Source organism: Phalacrocorax aristotelis, chromosome 1 (assembly GCF_949628215.1).
Source record: "Phalacrocorax aristotelis chromosome 1, bGulAri2.1, whole genome shotgun sequence".
Taxonomy (NCBI): domain Eukaryota; kingdom Metazoa; phylum Chordata; class Aves; order Suliformes; family Phalacrocoracidae; genus Phalacrocorax; species Phalacrocorax aristotelis.
Window position 1 is genome coordinate 219,121,736 of NC_134276.1, and position 19,468 is coordinate 219,141,203.

General features: G+C 41.9%; 1 protein-coding gene across 4 annotated transcripts in view; it reads right to left on the reverse strand.

The window, feature by feature from the left end:
• GOLGB1 (golgin B1) overlaps positions 1-19,468 on the reverse strand; it is a 51,641-nt gene that overhangs the window by 5,961 nt on the left and 26,212 nt on the right. For 2 of the 4 annotated variants that reach the window (XM_075081846.1, XM_075081845.1), the window contains exons 13-21: positions 18,983-19,073; positions 18,169-18,236; positions 12,282-17,311; positions 8,505-10,455; positions 6,723-6,901; positions 5,322-5,487; positions 4,059-4,190; positions 310-468; positions 80-177 (exon numbers count right to left, since the gene is read on the reverse strand). In XM_075081846.1, coding sequence (XP_074937947.1) covers positions 80-177; positions 310-468; positions 4,059-4,190; positions 5,322-5,487; positions 6,723-6,901; positions 8,505-10,455; positions 12,282-17,311; positions 18,169-18,236; positions 18,983-19,073 — 7,874 coding nt within the window. Of the gene's footprint in view, positions 1-79; positions 178-309; positions 469-4,058; positions 4,191-5,321; positions 5,488-6,722; positions 6,902-8,504; positions 10,456-12,281; positions 17,312-18,168; positions 18,240-18,982; positions 19,074-19,468 lie in introns of all 4 variants that reach the window. The other 2 variants (XM_075081844.1, XM_075081843.1) reach the window with 1 other exon arrangement.

The window sequence follows — 19,468 nt, forward strand, 5'->3', positions numbered from 1 at the left end:
GCTCATCACTAGCCCAAAGGCCTCCATCAGGACTGACATCCACACCACATCCCCACCTGTTTTCTCACGCTTTCTTTACCTCAGCTGCAGCTCCTGCAGTTCTGGTATGTAACTGCCTCTCTGAGGCTCATTCTTTTCTTGGGGTGCTCCTGGAGCAGCATCTGTTGCTAACAACTCCTGAAAGAAAGCATGAATCTATGGCAGATAGCACTGAATGAAGAGGGTAGAAAGTAGCTACAATGCTGCACAGTTAGTGGAGCCATCTGCAATAAGCTTTTCCCTCCCTTGCGCCAAGACCACCACCCTTACCGTGTCCTTGTCTGCAGACTGCAGCTCCTGGAGCTGCCTCTCAAGCACCAAGCAGCGGTTCAGAACCTCATTGTAATGCTGATGGCTCTCACAGATGTTCCGACTGCTACCACGTAGCTGGAGGGAGAGGGCGTTTTTCTCCTCAAAGACCTGAGAGAGCTGAGAAGAGAACACAACTGCTAAGTACAGAACTCATATTTTTGTGAAAGCAAAACTGTTCTCTCTGTAACTAAGGGTAAGAATTCTATTGAGAACATGGGAACTGCCAAACTGCGCATTACTGAGGTCCAAAGACCAGTGATAATCTCCTACAGTAGCTTGTGGCTAAAGTTTCCAGAACAGGAGTCCCAAACGTCAACATGACGTACAGAATAACACGCTTCCAAAAGAAGATTTCTGAAGTAATGAGATTGACCTAAACCTTTTAGAAATATCAATAAATTATGATTTTATATTCTTGCTATCTTCTTGAATGCTACTCTCTTTCTAAAGACTGCTAAATTCTGAGTCTTCCATTTCAATGTGGGAATCAGACTGCTTGTGATTCTGCACTGAAATACATAAACTTTTTCAAGATCGCAGGCAGCACTGAAGATCACCAGTCCTTCTAAAGGAGGGACTCCTTTCAGAAATCTAGAAAGCAGGAGGCTAGAAAGAACTCCAGACAATAGAAATGGAACCTGGAAACAACTTTCTTCACGTGTCTTTCTCTCTGGTCCTTTTGCCTGGTCTCCCTCTCTCTCCCTGCACCCCCCCCCTTCCCCCCCAGTCTGTCCTCCCTCTCCCCTCTTTCTTTCCTCCTCTGTCCCTCTCCTCCTCTGTCCTCTTCCCTCCTCCCTCCTCCTTTCTCACTCTGGTTACTTTAGAGAAAGGGCACAAAAATTTAGTGTCAGAAAAGTTATTGATTCAGACACTACTGTCACTGATCCTCCTGAATGTGATCTATATATGGCCTGGAATATCCCTCTGTCCATTCAGGTCCACTGTCCCAGTTGTGACCTCTCCCAGGCTCTTGCCCACCTCCAGCCTACTGACTGCAGGGAGACCAGAGTGAGAAATGGAGAAGGCCTTAGTGCTGTGCAAGCATTGTTCAGCAATAGCTAATACACTCCTGTGTTATCAACACTGCTTTAGTCACAAATATATAACACAGCACCCTAGGGGCTGCTATGAAGAAAATTACCTCTCCATCCCAGCCAGCTTCAGTACACACAGCTTTTAACATCATCACCCACAGTTTTCACATTTGGAAACTAAGGAGCTATGAAACAGACAAATGAACTGCTACACAGTCAAAATTGGCTGGACCACTGGATTCAAAGGCTTGACAATGGCTTGACAGACAGCAATGAGCAAAATACTCCTGGGCCCTACCTGCAGCACATATTGCTCAACTTGACAGCAATCTAAGTTACGACATAGAGTCTAGCATCAGCAAATTTGCAGCCGATATTGAATTTTGGGAAGTGGCTGACAAGACAAAGACCAAAACTTCAGTCTGGAGAGACCCTGAGAAACTTTAGTATTGGGCCAACAGAAATCTCAAGTTCAATAAGGAGAAGTGTAGACTTCTACATCTGAGGCAAAACCCATGCATCACTATAGGATGGATAGAGACTGCCGAGGCAACAGCTCTGCTGTAAAGGACCAGGGGGTTGTAGCAGATGCATAGCTGAATACAAGCCAAGAGTACATTTTCATTGTGAACAAGGCAAAGTGTCTACTGAGCTACATTAGGAGAAGCAAGGCCAGTGGTTTGAGGGAAGTTATTACCTGCTCTGCCTGATACCAATAAGTCTGCACCTGGAATACTGGGACTGGTTTTAAATAACTCATTTTCAGCTGGGGAGGTCCCAGTTGACTGGAGGCATGCCAATGTGATGCCCATCTACAAGAAGGGCCAGAAGGAGGATCCGGAGGACTACGGGCCTGTCAGCCTGACCTCAGTACCGGGGAAGGTTATGGAGCAATACATCTTGAGTGAGCTTACCAGGCAAGTGCAGGACAACCAGGGGATCAGGCCCAGCCAGCATGGCTTCATGAAAGGCAGGTCCTGCCTGACCAACCTGATCTCCTTCTATGACCAGGTGACCCACCTGGTGGATGAGGGAAAGGCTGTGCATGTTATCTAGCTGGACTTTAGCAAAGCCTTTGACACTGTCTCCCACAGCATTCTCCTGAAGAAACTGGCTGCTCATGGCTTGGACGGGTGTACTCTTTGCTGGGTAAAAAACTGGCTGGATGGCTGAGCCCAGAGGGTCGTGGTGAAAGGAGTTAAATCCAATTGGCAGCAGTGTTCCCCAGGACTCAGTTTTGGGGCCAGTCTTGTTTAACATCTTTATCAATGATCTGGATGAGGGGATTGAGTGCGCCCTCAGTAAGTCTGCAGATGACACCAAACTGGGTGGGAGTGTTGATCTGCTCGAGGGTAGGAAGGCTCTGCAGAGGGACCTGGACAGGCGGGATCAATGGGCTGACGTCAATTGTGTGAGGTTCAACAAGGCCAAGTGCCGGGTCCTGCACTTGGGTCACAACAACCCCATGCAATGCTACAGGCTTGGGGAAGAGTGGCTGGAAAGCTGCCTGGCGGAAAAGGACCTGGGGGTGTTGGTTGACAGCTGGCTGAGCATGAGCTAGCAGTGTGGCCAGGTGGCCAAGGAGGCCAACAGCATCCTGGCTTGTATCAGCAATAATGTGGCCAGCAGGAGCAGGACAGTGATCGTGCCCCTGTACTCGGCACTGGTGAGGCTGCACCTCGAATCCTGTGTTCAGTTTTGGGCCCCTCACTTCAAGAAGGGCTTTGACGTGCTGGAGCATGTCCAGAGAAGGGCAGTGAAGCTGGTGAAGGGTCTGGAGAACAAGTCTTATGAGGAGAGGTTGAGGGAACTGGGGTTGTTTAGACTGGAGAAGAGGAGGCCGAGGGGAGACCTTATCGCTCTCTACAACTACCTGAAAGGAGGTTGTAGCGAAGCGGGTGTTGGTCTCTTCTCCCAAGTAACGAGCGATAGGACAAGAGGAAATGGCCTCAAGTTGCATTAGGGGGAGTTTAGATTGGATATTAGGGAAAATGTCTTTCTGAAAGTGTGGTCAAGCATTGGAACAGGCTGCCCAGAGGGGTGGTAGAGTCACCATCCCTGGAGGTGTTCAAAAAACACATAGACGTGATGCTTCAGGGCATGGTTTAGGAGGCATGGTAGTGTTGGGTGCTTAATTTACTTTAGCAGACTTAAGTATTACTTCAAATTTGTTTAAAGTGATTTTATTATTAATTTAAATTTGCTTACTTGGGTACTTAATTTATTACTCCCTTTAAGATATCATGAAATATCTTAAAGTAGACAGAACTAAACTCTTTCTGATAGTGGCAGAGAATGTAATAAGGGTCCATAGCCACACACTGTGGCTTGGAAGAGTCAGACTAGACATTAAGAAAAACAGTTGCATTAAAAATGTAGAGCAGAGTAGCATTGTGAAAAGGTCCAGAGACGTTCTGGAATCTCTAGTCTTTCACCACTCAGCTAGGCAAAGTCATGGCTGACCTGATCTAATGTTAGTGACAGTGCAGCTTTGAGCAGCAGAATGACGTACCAGATCATCTCTAGAAGTCTCTTTCAACTAACGTTTCTGATTTTGTGTTACTTCAATAAATGCTCACAAGAACAGAATGATTCATTCCTGCTCCCTGAGCCCTATTTTCAAGCCTACCCTCATCCCAGACTCTGCAGGCAAGTGTAAGATATAATCGGTACCTTGCTGTTTAACTGCTGAATTCTGAGCTCTTTTTGGTGCAGTTCTTTCAGGCTGTCACTTAGCTGGGCCTGGAGATGTTTTGTCTCTGTTTCTAGGCCTGAAAACTCCCCTCTCAGAACTTCTGAAGAAATCTGCCAGGGAAAGAAAAATGAAAAATATACTGCACATGTGACAACGCACATACTAGTCCTTTCTGTTTAGTATTCCAAGGTCAAAGCCCAACATTATTCCTAGGCCTTTAACTTGGTCTGCTCAAGCAAAACAGCAAATGAGGAATAAACAGAAATATCCTAAAAGCCATCTGAAAATCCAAACAATTTGGAAAGATCACTGAACTTGCACGTACGATGGGTCCTTCTCAAATGTTGTCTTGAAGCTGTCTACAATACAGGAAGCAAAAAAAAGAGCATATGAATAAGAACAAGAAAAACAAACAAAAACCCAAAGCAATCTCCACACTGCTCTCATTCAACACAGACTTAAAGGTTAGCACTGTAGCATTCTCCTGGAAAGCATCACACACGCGTTATTCTAGTTTTTCTTTGCCTATATGTACGTGTGTGTCAAAGTGATAAAGGGAGATTTCCTCCCTCCTCCACTGACATAAAAGCTTCTCATTGGAACATTATAGATGTGGTCAGGAGAGTTCTTTCTTTGCTCATAATGTAATGGTATTGTACATGCAGCAGGCAAGCGTCCTTCCCTAGACCACGCAAACCTACTCAACATATTCCACTTCTAGGACTGTGATACGGGGGAAAGAAGGCAGAAAGTGCAATGTTCAATCCTCAGCCTCTCTGTGCTTGAGACAGGATCATAGATCCCTGTCATGATAAAAACAGCAATAAAAATTCAATAGAAAGCTTAAAAATTGGAATGTGACGTTAAAAGGAGAACTAAACCAGAAGATCTTAGATTCAAACACAGTGCAAGAGGCAGTTCTAAAACAGACAGAAAGAAACACCTGAGACCTTCCATACTGCTTAGAAGGACCTAAGCTGCCTAGGAAACCCTGCCTCTTTTACTCTTTTTCTTGAAACATTAGGAACCGTGAACTAAGGGAAGAGCACATAAGGGTATGCCAGAGTTTTGTAAAAATTTTCAGTGATCCAAGTTACATTGCTGGTATAGCCCTTGGAGGCCACACAACAAAATCTGATAGTGCAGTCTGTACAAGCTGAATACAAGCAACACATCCTACTTCAGCTGAATTTCAAGCCTCACATTTCCATGCCATAAAGAATCTGTGTATTTTCACCCACCTTCGTTTGGTACTGCTCTTCTACAATTTGAGACTTGCTGAGGGGCAATCTCATTTCTTGCACAATCCTTTGTAAATGGCTCAGTTGCTTGTCTTTTTCTGCTATGACCATCAGGTACTGCTCCTTTATGCTGCTGTTCTGCCTTTCCCAGGTACTTTTCTCTTGTCTGCCCAGTATGACACAAAGAAAATTACCAGGAAGTTACCAGTATGACTTACGATATTCAGGTATCTAGCTCAGAATAAGCTGAGGATGATTCTATTTCCTATCATTACCCCATGCCAGAAAAGAAGTTTTATAACTAAACCAAACCAAAACAACCCACTTAAGTACAGGAACCTTAAAAGCAGGTTTAAGGAAGTATTCTATATTTGGCTCAACACTGCCGATTGTTCAATGCTCACACTTTTGGTATTCCTGGACATTGTTTTGATCTTGCTGTACAAGAGAGTTTTGTCAAGCAAGTCATTGACAACGCCACTTGACATCATAACATTATCACTGCCTCAGTCAAATATGCACCAGAACCATAGCATTGATCCCAACATGCAGACTTGAGGCTTTAGCATCATTTACCTTGTAAAAGCTAGACAGGAAATAAATCTCCTTTTATTTTATCAGGAGATAAATACAATTTCTAAGCTGTTTCAAACTTTACAAGATCTGAAGTTGTTAGTTTGAGGGTCAGATTGGGAGCAGTGGGAAGGGGAAGGAGCACTACAGGTTGTTATATCACTTTGGACAAAGATAATCATACATCTTTCCATAAAAAAATCCCACTCCTTTTGCTCTAGGGTTCAGTCATTCTTAGATGGATCTCTGAAGTACGTGAAAGGTTTTCTTCTCCATTTTAGAACAGAGCATATTTGTATGACTAGTTTTAGTCCAGTTGGAGATGAAAATTTACTAGACTTGAATTACATTTTTTTTTAAAAACAGAAGACATAAAGCAAGTGAAAGTAATAGACAGTCATAGAAAATGAATATTTTCTAAACAATCATATTAGTGGGATAATAAAGGGTGTTCATCATCAGCTTGGAATGGAGAGTTCTGTAATTATATACATAAGCTTCAATACAAGAAACAGCCTATGTTTCCACTCAAACAGATGATATTGGCCACCACTGGATGAAGGACATAGAAATTAAAAGGTCATTGATCTATTTCACATAGGCATTTCCTTTCAATATGTAGGGCTGTTATCCTTCACCCTAAGTCTGAAGCAAAAGCTGAACAAGGGAAACGTGTGCCCACTCCTGAACAGGGCAAAGTGATTTAGTGACAGCTGACACAGGTAAGGCTGAGGTTCTCAATGCTTTCTTTGCCTTCTGCCCACAATTGCTCTTTGAATGAAAGCATATTTGCATCTCTAAGGCAGTGAGAAGACAGACAATTCTCACCTAAGCTGCTGGAGCTCCTGCTGGTAGAAAATACTTTCTTGCTTCATCTCTTCTTGGAGACGGTGCTGTTTATCTGCGTCTTGCTGATATTCCTGCAGTTGTGCTTTTAGGCGAGAATTTTCAGCTGATTCTACCCCAACTAGTATGTATTGCTGCTGCAGATTCTTCAGCTCTCTTACCTTTAATCAAAGGGAAATATCAGAGTGTGTGACAACTGAGCAAGCAGCTAGGTTTATTATTTGTAAGTGTTTAAAAGCATTTCTTACTGTAGCATCTGGAGGACAAAAACCAGTCATTCAGATGACAGAGAAACTAGAAATTGAATCAGTGATTACAGCAGTCTACTAAAAACTGCTCAGAAAAAAAACCTCAGAGAATTCTACTGTTAGTGAGAGCAGTGAGTTTTGAGACCTTCCATGAAGATTTGACATACATTAACAGAAAGACCCTGGACTACCATATTAATTCCCTTATTCAGAGGAAGACAAAGAGAGACAGAAGGAGCTGGTTAAGAATAACTCCTGAAGCTGGTATTTACTGTAAACCAGTGAACTAAGTAACTAAAATCCTTTTGACAGTCTACTCAGACTGGAATTAGAAATAAGTTGTCATTACACATCCATCACTGCAATCAGTTTTTGAAGACAAGATGACACGACTGAGTCTGGAGACAGGGAAGTACCCTCTACTGAGGATATATCTTAGTATTAGAAGCACTACACAGATATGCAAGTTCAACAAAACAGCAGTAGAGGACACATAAATCTACAAATAACTGAGATGTAAAATGGACAAGAAGGAGATGTGTTTAAGACAGTATCAAAAGTCTGTTGTGAATTAACAGAAGGGAAACTAAGACAAAGTGATGGTGGAAAATGATTGTAAAAGTCTTATCTGATCAGCAACTAGAACTCTGAAACTTGCTAAGCTGCGTTGCACCAGAGACTATACAAAGACACATTAAGGATGCAAGCAAGGATGTTGAAATGAAGCTGTGATGCCTTGTACTTCTCTTGACAATCAGCTGCCAAGAGGAGAAACAGACCCAAGTCTTTAGTCTCTTCTAGTAATCTAAGACAAATCAAATGCATGAGCTTCCACAGATATGGACTAAGCATGTTAACAGGGAACCTGTACCTTATTTCTATGGTTCCGTATTTTAAATGAAGCTAACAAGAGAAACCACCCTGCAAATTTAACAATGAAATCACAGCTTCCATATGTCAGAGAAGATAACGTAGATGGCACATACAAAATCCATGGGATCTGATGGAGTGTGCCCACAAGTGCTAAGGTCTTTGGGAGGCAACTCAATTACCTCTGAAAGGTCATGGTGACTGGGAGAGATTCCTGAAGACTGGAAGAAAAGCGAATGTCATTCCTACCTGCAAGGAGGAGTAACTGGAGAACTGCAGGCTAGTCAGCCTCATCTTCATCCCTGGGAAGGTGATGGAGCAACTAATTCTGGAAACCATTTCCAGATACATGAAAAAAGAAGGTTGCCCAGAGAAGTTGTGGAATACCCACCAATGGAGATATTAAAGATCTGACTGGACACTCTTGGGCAACCTATTCCAGCTGACCTTGTTTGAGCAGGGGGGTTGGACTAGGAGACCTCCAAAAGTCCCTTCCAGCCTCAACTATTCTGTGATTCTGTGAAGACAATGATCTATGTTTCACACTGCAAATATCAGATCTATGTGTGCTGAATTTTAAGTTCTGAAGATCCAAATCTCCTTTCAAGGCTTTAAGCAAGAGCAGGAAGAGAGAACAAGGACTTACTACTCTGTCTCTGTCATTCTGCAAGGAGGACAGTGCCTTCTTGAGACTCTGCACTTCTGAAGGAGTGGTGGAACTGATCCCTTCTGCTTGTTGCTTCACTTCTTCAATCTTACGCATTTTGCCCAATTCGTTCAGCAGACGGTCTCGCTCATTCTGCAGGCTTCCCATAGCCTTGGAGAAAGATTTGACTTGGTTGGAAGAGCTTTCCAGTTCTGAAGACAAACGGAGAAGCTCATCATCTTTGGCTCTGAGCTTCTGATCAAGTTCCTCAATCTGGGCCAGGAGACCTCTTTCATCAGTGGCCTTCTGCAGTTCTGTCAGCTCAGACCTCACTGTATCTCTGTCCCTGGCAGTGGAATGTTGCTCCTCTTGTAGCTGAACCATCTGTTTCTGAAGATTCTGCACTAGACCCTTTTGTTCCTCTAAGTCTGCAGAGTATTTCTGTTTCAAAACATGAAGCTCTTCATTGGCCTGGTCCCAGCTATCCTGAAGAGAGCTCATGGACTTCCCAAAAGACTGAATTTGAGCTCTGAGATCTTTGTTTTCATCTGTAACAGCAAGAAATTTCTGTTCCATTTCCATCAAGTCACGTGCCAACTCTGCTACTCTCTCTTCTGCTGTTTCTGTTTCATTCCTCATTATCCCTGCATCATGATGTAGGTGCTTCAATTCCTTTTGAAGCCTGTCCTCAGCTTCTCCCACTCTCTTGGCTGCATCCCTTTGAACACATACCAGTTCCCCCTCAAGTTCCGTTATCCTTTTCTGGGAGAGGGAAAGCTTATGGCTCAGTTCCTGTGCCTCATCCTCTCGGGCCTTCAGCTGTGCTTGACACTCCATGATAGGACCCCTGTCACGTAATGCTGTCATCTCACTCTGCATCTGAGACAGAGAGGACATAAGGGTTACAATCTCTTGAGACATACTGACTTTATCTTCTCTCAAGGCTTCTGTGCACTTCCTGAGATCATCCTGACTATGCTCGTACTCTTTCAGCTGTGTTTCTATGATTGCCTTCTCCTTTTCCAGAGTTTGGATCCGCTGAAGCTGTGTTTTGAGAAGCTGTTTTTGTTGGGAGTCCTTTATTGAAATAACTTGGTTCAGGTCTTCTCTATACCGTACCAACTCTGCATTCAGCTTGGCATTCTCAGAGTTGAGGTCATCCATCTGGCTATGAAAACTTCTGATTTCTTCCCTGAGCTTATTGTTTTCAGCAGCAGCCTCTTGAATTAGCTGGTCTTTTTCCAAGATTATAACAAGATGACGTTCCTCAAGTTGCTTGTAGTCTCTCAGTATGCGGTCTCTGTCGTCTTGCAAAGACGACATGGACTTGGTGAAGGAGTCCAGTTGTGCCTTCTGGTGCTTACTTTCTTCTCTGCTTGTCTTCATCTTTTCAGTGAGACAATCAAGTTCGTCAAGAAATTTGTTCTTCTCATTTTCCAAGGCTTTTTTATCTTCTTCCTCCTTACTTAGTCTATTCTTCAACTCTTTCATCTCTTCAGAATGTTGCTGCTGTAATTCAGATAGAGCAGCCATAACTGCTTCTTCCTTGGCAGACAGCAAACTAATGATCTTTTGATCCTTGGCACTAGTTTCTTCATGCAGCTTATTTGTTAGGTCCCTGGAAGCTTGCAGATCAGCCTCAAGTTGTTCACAGCTAAATTTAAAATTCTGGATACTGGTCTCTTGTTGCTTGACCATACTCCCCAGCTCTTCTCTGACCAGTTCACATTTGGTGAAGGAATTCTGTAAGCCAGCAAGCTGGTTTCTCAGGCTGCTGATTTCTGACTCCAGTTTCTGCTGTTCATTCTGAGACTTGCTGTACAGTTTCTGAGACCCTTCAAGCTGAGTCAAAAGCTCTTTTTTTTCCACCTGCAACATTTCACATGTCTTTTGATGATGCTGAATCTCCTTCCTGGATTCAGACTCCCAGTCTTTCTTGTTGCCTTCCAGCCTGAAAACAGAAGAGAAAGTGAGTCACAAATTAATGAAGTATCTCAGCATCCAAAACCACAGTAATAGTTTTCACTGATTATATATCTATATCTATATCTATAAATATATATAAAAATATATATAGAAAAGCCACAAAACTAGTTTTACTTCAAGAAAGCAAGCTGGACGTATCCAGATAATTAGTTTTCCCTCAATTTAAAATTCAAGGCATCTTTTAAAATTCTGACTGCACTACTGTTTGAAGGGGGTGTGTGCTGGTTTTGGCTGGGATAGAGTTAATTTTCTTTACTGTAGCTGGTGTAGTGCTGTGTTTTGGATTTGGTATAAGAATAGTGCTGATGGCACATTGATGTTTTAGTTGTTATTAAGTAGCAGCTAAGTGTCCCTAAGTAGTGCCTATACTAGTCAAAGACTTTTCCAGCTTCTCATGCTCTGCTAGGGGCACAAGAAGCAGGGACGGGAGGGGATACAGCCAAGGCAGCTGATCCAAACTGTCCAAAGGGTATTCCATACCATACAACAGTATATAAAGCTGGGTGAAGAAGAAGGAAGGGGGAACATTCAGAGTGATGGTGTTTGTCTTCCCAAGTCACCGTTACGCATGATGGAGCCCTGCTTTCCTGGAGATGGCTGAACACGTGCGCCGATGGGAAGCTGTCAACGAATTCCTTGCTTTATTTTGCTTGCGCGCACAGCTTTTGCTTCTCCTTTTCATTATATTATTATTGTTATTACTATTACTGGTTTGCTTTACCTATTAAACTGTCTTTATCTCAACCCACGAGTTTTCTCACTTTTATCCTTCTGATTCTCTCCACCATCCTGCAGATAGGTTAGCGGTTGGACTCGATGATCTTAAGGGTCTTTTCCAACCTTAATGATTCTATGATTCTATGAAGTGGCTATGTGGTGCTTATTTGCGGGTTGGGGCTAAACTACGACAGGGTGGTGCTGAGGAAATATTTTTTAAAAGTTGTCCATTGAGATAAATCTTTATGTCAATATTGAAAAAGTGGAGAAGGTTAAACATTGAATGTTATCACCTCGTTTTCATTAAAATAATTATTTCTCTCATCCCCTGTAGCTAACAACAAAAAAAAAAGTCAATGAAATCGCTATTCTCATTTGCCTGATGTTCATTTCATGTTCCAACATGCAAAGATATAGCATTCTGATCACAAATTTTATAGAATAATTTTACTAATTTAGGAGCAGTTTGGTTTTGAATTTTGGAGATTCATAGATGTATATTTTGGTACGTTTCCATAGCTCCATCTTTCCCTCAAAATCTATTTTGGGATTAAACTGGAATAATGTATCCTAATGCTCTCTTGACCTGCCGAGTTTAATCTCTGAATGCAAGAACCCTATGCAAAATAAGCTATTTCAAATTTCAGATTAATAAAGACTCTAGACAGTACTCAGATGGCTACCACTTGTCACTGAGAACAGATTTAACACAGGTACCGTAATGATAAGAAGAAGGAATATTTTACAGTGTTAAACTCCCTGCATCCTTGTGCAGACAACAAATACATAGTAACCTCTTACAACATAACTCCAAACCTCTTTTCTATCCAAACATAAGTGATCCAGGAGATGAGGCTTATATTTATGTCTTTATTAGGAAGACTAATTCTGCTCTCCATCTTAGGCATTCGTTAGTTTTGCCAACCACATGCCAGATTTAGCATATTTACATACTCAAAATTATTTCTTTCTAGTGTACTGCAAAAGGAGAGGGGAATCCTACCTCACCTCTGGATGCTGCCTTGTCAGAAAGAAATACAAGAATACCAACTGAGTCATTATCACCTTCTTTACCTCGATATATGAGCCTGAAGTTCTTCCATGTGCATGGTCATCTGCTTCATCTGGTCCTTTAGCACAACACAAGTTTCCTCTTTTGAACGTATCTCTTCCTCCTTCTTTTGAATAGATTCAGTGAATTTCTTCTCCCATGTTTTTGATTCATCTATCACTCTATCCCTGTCATCTTGAAGGGAAGACATGCTCCTGGTGAAGGCTGCAAGCTGAGCTAGTGTTTTGTTTAGGCTTCCTTTCAATTGCTTGGCTTCTTGATCCTTTGTCTTCAAGGAATCTCGAAGATCCCCAACAGTTGTTTCCATATAGTCTTTTTCCCTCTGCAAAGTCGCCAGCTTTTCTTCCATGTTTTTAATTTCCTCTGAGTGCTTGACTTTTTCCTGTTCCAGTTTTCTCTCAAAGTCCTCATCTTTTTTCTTAATTTGAATTTTAATATTCTCTTTGTTTGCCTGCAACTCTTCTTTCACTTTGACACTCTCTGCTAGAACCCGTGCTGCCTCACTCTGGGTGTCATCCAATACTACTCTGCAGTGAGCAAGCTCTGCTTGGGCTTTCTTGGTGTCTTCAACCGCTTTAGCTAAAGTCTCTTTGGCTGCTTCTACCTCCTTCTGAGACTCACTCTGCAGAAATTCCAGAGCTTTAACAGTTCTTTCTAAACTACTGTTCTTTTCCTGGCTTCTAATACAGTCCTTCTGCAGCTGCTTAATCTCCTGCTGTTTTTGTTTCAGCAGTTCCTGAAGCTCCTTTACATGTGTGCTGCTGTCTCCCCTCCAACTGCATTTTAGCTTTTCTACAAATTCCTTTTGGTTTTCTGAACTTGCTTTACTTTTCTCCTTTGCCATCTGACATTTCTCCTCCTCCAGTTCATGCATCATTCTCCGCAAACGCTCAAGCTCATGTTGCAGTTGCTCATTTTTGATCTGGAAGTCTTTTGCATCTTGCTGATAGTTTCCGATACTCCCATTAAGTTCTGCGAGCTGATTCATGAGCCTTTCTTCCAAATCATCCTTCTCAACCTCTAGTGTGTCCTTCAGTTCTGTCATCCTGATGAGGTCATCTCTGGTTTTTTGGACCGTTTGTTCCATCTTTGCTATTGTGTCCTGAAGAGCATTCAATTCATGGACCTTCTCTTCCATTTGGGTCTCTAAAGCCCTTTTCTCACCAGATAAAGTCTCAACACATATGCGGACATCACCCAACTGTTGCTCTGATGCCCTCCTATTATCTTCTAGTTCTGTGATTCGCTCTGTGAGCTCAGCTATCTGCTGTATGTAGGTACCAAGATCTTCACGAGGGCTACTACCTTCAAATGCTTTTTGTTCCAGCTCTGCAGCAAGCGACTCTGGTCTAAAACTTATGTCCACTTGGTTTTCAGTCCTCTCCATCACTGGTGGTGTGGAAACTGCCTGGTTTGTTTCTTCCCCTGTTGTCTTCTGAGCAACACACTTGTCTACCAGTTCTCTGCTTTCCTTCAGCTTAGATTCTGTTAACTGCAACTGACGCTTTAAGTCTGTGATCTCTTGATTAAGAGACTCCTTTTCAGCCATTACTGTCTCAAGCTGAGTACAAAGAGTCTGGTAATCCCTCCTAGAGCTCTCCACATCTTCTTTCAGGCTAGTATTTGTAAAGACATCTGCAGTCCTGTGTAGCTCTCCATCTGTAAAATGCATATCTGCCCTAAGCTTCTCGTTTTCCTCCTCTAGTTCCAGGATCTTTTGTTGTTTTGATTTTGCAAATTTCCTCATTTTCTCCTTCATTCCATCAATTTCCTGTCTAGCTTCCTGTAGCTGCTTATCTGTTTCCTCTTTTTTTGCTTCAACACTCTTCAGCTTACTGAATATTTCCTGCTTTTCCTGCCTAACAGTTTCCAAAACACGCTGAATCCGCTCAGCCTCATTACTCACATTCTCATATGACTGCAGGAGAGTTTCATATTCTTTCTGAAGCTCCCTGTATTTCTCATGCCACTCAGAACTCTCAGCGGCTTGAAAGCATTTCAAGGATTCCATCTCCTTCTCTGTCTTCTCCTTCTCTAGAACAACTCTATCTAGAGTAAACTGCAGGTTTTTACAGCATCCGTCAAGATTCTGATTTTCTTTAAGTACTTTATCAACTTCTGCAATAAGTTTTTCTCGTTCTTCAGTGAGGCCTGCTAACTTTTCTGTTAAAGTTTCTGTTTCTTTAACATGGCCACATATTTGGCTTTCCATATTTGTCAACTTGACACAAAGATTTTCAATAGTAGTTTTAGCATTAGTCAGCTCCTCTTTTAGAGATTTGTTCTCCTTTAGTGCCTCTTTTCTAGAGATAAGTGCAGCTTGCAACTTTCTCTGCATTTGATTCTTCTGTTTTGCCACTTCTGCACTGTCATCTTGCTTCTCCTGAATTTCAAGCAACTCTGTTTGTAGTCGCTTGCTTTGTTCCTCATGTACCTGAGCTTGAGTTTCCAACTGACTACATAGTCTCTTGACTGAATCCTCTTTTTCCAGCAACTGTGCCTGCACATTATTGAGAGCTTCACTTTTCTCCCTTAACTGCAAATTAAGAATTTCCATTTCTTCATCCTTTTGGTGTATAACTCTCTTCAGATCTTCCAGGCTGTCCTCCCTAGAAATTTTGGCTTTACTCTCCTCCAATTCTGTCTGAAGGCTTTCTGCCTTAGCTTTAGCTTGGTCAGAGGTTCTCTTCAGCCCTTCTATCTCCAGAAACAATTGTGCTATGTGCTCTTGCAAATGAAAGACTAATTCTGATTTGCAAGCAAGTTCACTTTGCATATGGCTAACATTATATTCCAATTCCTCTTTCGCCATCTGTAATTTTTCAAGTTTTTCCCTAAACTCTTCCCCAGAAACATCTGCAACTTGTACAATCTTGTTATTTATCGTATTTTCTGCTTCCATGCGTGAAGAATCCAACCCACCTTGATTCCCAAGAACATTCTCTGTTGATCCTTTCTGTTCTTGGAGTTTTCTGAGCTGAGCTTGGATGCTCTCCTTCTCTTTGCTTTGCTTATCAAATTGTTCTTGTAGGATGTTGTAATCATCTTTCTGCTGTTTTAGCTGTTCTCTGTGATGCCTGTCTTTTTCTTGAGCCTTTTTTATAGTGTCTTTGCGAGATACCAGGGCTTCCTGAAGTTTTTTTTGAAGAAGTTGTTTTTCTTGTTCAAGAGTTGAAATCCTCTCTTTCAGAACAGACTTTTGGTTTTCTTCAAGATTTGTAGCTGCTGAACTATTTCTTTCATAATCTTTTGGGCTTTTATTGGTTTCAGTTACTTTGTCAGCAGTTATCTGACTCTCCGTTATTTCATCTTTAAGTGGAACAATGTTTACCTTACTTTGCAAGCTTTGCCTCATTTCCTCAATGACTACCTGCAATTGTGCTTCAGTAGCTTCTTTTTCCAGCAGGTCCTTCCGGATGCTCTGCAACTCAGATTCCTTTTCAGAAAGCAGCTGAATTAGATACTCCTCATTGGGCTGGTTTTCAAGATTCACTTCTCTGCTTATCACACTTGTCCTATTTTCTTTCCCTTCAGCTTCTTGAGCCACTGAGGTTTCTGGTTCATGTCCTCTTCTCAGTTGTACTAACTCATTCTCTAATTTGCTAACCTTCTTCAGAAGCTCCTTCCTGTTAACAAGTGCTGCTTGCAGCTTCCGCTTTACTTGCTCGTTTTCTTTTTTCAGAAGTTCAAGTTCATTTACTAATAGCTCACTTTCTTTACATGCTGCCTCTGTCTCATACTGCTGCTCAGATGCTCCACATTTCAAATATGTATGTTTTGCTTCTATGTTTTGGTCTTTTTCTTCCTGGGCTTTTAATAATATACTTGTTTGCTCTTTAAGATTCTTTAGCTCATTTCCTAGAGAAAATTTCTCTTCATTCAGCAGGACCATTTTCTCAGACATGCTGACACTGATTTCTGTCATCTGTTGGTCTTTCTCCAGCAAGGTTTGTTGCAGGCTCTCTATGGACCTGGCATGTTCAGCAACAAGCTTTTCTAGGCTTGCTGCTTCATGTCCCTTTGAGGCTACGTTGTGGGAAAGCTCTTCTATCTCAGCTGTATTCTTCCTCAAAAGTTGTTCTAGATCAAGAACTTCACATTCCTTCTTCTCGATCTGGCTTCTCAAATCTTTTAGTTGCGTGTCCTGGTCAGAAAGCTGAAGTTGTGCTTCATCCAAGTCTTTTTGCAAAGCTTCAATTTTTATCTCTTTGGATTTAAATTCATTTTTAAGGCTCTGGACCTGTTCTCTCAGAAGACTGCTTTCACTGTCTGACAGCCTCTGCTTTTCTGAAAGAGCTAAGTTTTCCTCAAGTTGCTTCACTTGCTCTTTCAGTTCTGTTATGGTAGAAAGTTGCTTCATCTGAGACAGGAGCTGATCTCGTTCTTCAGTCAAAACACAAAGCGCACTGTCAGAATCCTCTATTTTTTTTCTGTATTCCTCAGCCAACTGGTTTAGCCTATTTATTTCTGCACCTTTTTCTCCTAGATCTTTCTTATAGGATTCTTCTGATTTCTGCAGAATTATCTGCAGTTCTGCAATTTGTTTTTGTAACTTTATCAATTCTTGAGACTGAGAGGTGCCAGGCTCTGGATCTGCTGTAGAGACTTCTTGCATTGCCTCCATCTCCCCTCTGCAGGGGAAAGTGCTCCACTGGGGCACTTCCTGAAGACTGATTCTGTTTTCCTGAAGCACACCAATTCGCTCCATTTCTATTTCGCTCAGTAATGAGCTACTGCCCAACTCATTATGTGTATCTGAAGGCTTTTGCTCTTCCCTCTCAAGAAACCGTATCTGGGAATTACCTTCCAGCTGGTTAACTGCTTCTCCTGTTTGGTTACCTGTAGAAGTTTGGCCACTTGGGCCCTTGAGCTGCCTTTTCAGAAAAGTTATTTCTTCTTGGGCTTCTTTCAGTTCCAGCAGCAAAACTGACAGCTCTTTCTGTTTCTCTGCAGCAAGATATTCTAGAATTTCAGGCGGGCAGCCTTCCTCAATATACTGGTCACTTCCATGGGGAAAGCCATCTCTTCTTACCTAAAAGAAAATAACAGGTTTCAATTTTCCTTTGAATCCTCTGAAAGGGTCACTTTTGGAAGTATCTGCTTTCCACATTTTGTAGTTTAAGGATAAAATTTCTTGATCTGGCTATTGCAATAAATAGTAGCCTCACTAATAACAGGAGGACAACTCAGGTAATTTCTGCTCATTTCAGTTTCTGAAGTTGCAGCATAAAAGATTCTGGCTTTAGGATTAGACTATAACTGTAACTTCCTATTCCCTTATTTCCTATTCTCTTGTGATTACAAGATAGCATGATTCTGAAGTGTTTCAGTTCTCCTGTGATTCTCACAAGCCCTCCAGTGTACTTATCCAGCCACATTTTCCTGGCATCCTTATCCACAGTCTTTGAATGAGGAGGTTTTGTCCCCTGTTCCACCTGTCCCTTTAACATGGCAAAGAGACAGTGTAGAAGCCCATATTCCAGTCTGTGTCCATCTCCAAAGTGAAAGCATTAGACAAAGCATCTGAACCAAAGTGCTCGGCTTTTTCCAAATAACTATCTTAAGGATTCCTCCCACCCCCAAAAACAGATTACAAAAGAAAAGCAGTCACAATCCTTCCCAGAAAGCATGGATCAGCAGCCCACCAATAAGTCAACATCTTGTGTTGTAAAGGCTGTCTGTTCATCAATTTGGAGGGCAGAAACAATTTATGGGGAACCATTAAAGGAGAGCTATCCCTTAAAGTCTGTTGCAGTGTTGCAACAACCACTTTAAGTTATGGGTTGTTAAAAAACCAGCTCTATGGGGCTTTTAAGCTAAATTAAAGTTTTCATATCCACAGATGCTTACAATGCTGAGAGGAAAATAAGTTCCAGACTAAATTTGTACCTCAGGGAGCACCAAAGTGTCATCAAAAGGCTTTTGCACTTCAGAGTTCATCAGCTCTCCTGACACACCTACTGATAAAATGATAAAAGGTACACTTGTCACCATCAGCATAACGAGTTGCATGTAAAGTCAGTAGGTAAGTGGAGAGACAATATATGGGACTGGAGCTTCTCTGGTTTCCAAGGTGAGAAAACAAAAAAAAGCCCCAAACCAAACCAAAACCAAAACAAAAAGAGTTTGAGCATTGCAGCCAGGCACCCCCAGTAGCTCTGCACATGCAAAACCTCCTGCATTTGCTGCATGCTGGCATCACCTAAGTCTACACTATAACTAACCTCTACAGAAGAATGAAGAGGCAAAGAGACAGGTGAACTAGGTAAGAGGTCGTTTTGTTTTGGGTTGGTTTTTTTTTTTAATTATATAATCTGGGGGCAGGGATGGTGGTGGTAATTCCAGTCACAAAGAGAAACTTAGTAGCTTGCAGAGAGGAACCCAGTTCTTCATCTTGTCTTAATTCTCTTCTGTGTCTTACACATCAGCCTTTGCATCTACAAACACACTCTCGTTACTCTTCTCCCTTTCTCATCCTAGGAACCACTTATTTCCTCTCTTCTGATATATCCTATCCATCTCACATCAGAATGTTCTCTTCTACCTTGTGTGCATCTGTTCTCTCTCTTGTACATCTTTAGATTCTGACCCCAAAGCTTCTCTTTCAAAAGCACCTTAGGTTTGTCTCTGAAACTTCTCATCTTTCCTTTTGTTGAGAAAATTTCTCAATTTTCTTGTCACATGCCTTATTCTGCGTCCTTACCTGTAGAAGGAGAAGAGCAGTCTACGTGAGAGGCTGGAGCTTCCAGAGTCTGCATGTCTTGCAATTTCACCTCACATCCAACATTCTTATTCTATTGGTTGAAGAAAAAAATACTTCATTTTACACCATGATCTTTGCATCTTAGCTGCCTGCTGCTCTGCCAAATTTTAAGTAAAAATTGTCAGTCCCAACTTCAGACACAACTCTGATGCCTAATGAAAACATATTTTTAAAAAAGGTAGATTGGTTTTGATGTTAAGACATATCTCAGCAGATTAGGCTATCAACGAATACAACAATTCTAGTAACTTCCTTCCCACCTTGAGATGCTTCCTCTTCCATCTTCAGTGCTTCAAAGGGTCTAATTATAGATTCATAACGTTTAACTGAGCCACCCAAGCAGAGAAGGTGAGAAGTCATGTGTTTGTCACTTTATGACTCACTACTCCAGCAGATAAAGAACGTGCAATCTTCCCAGGAAAGTTA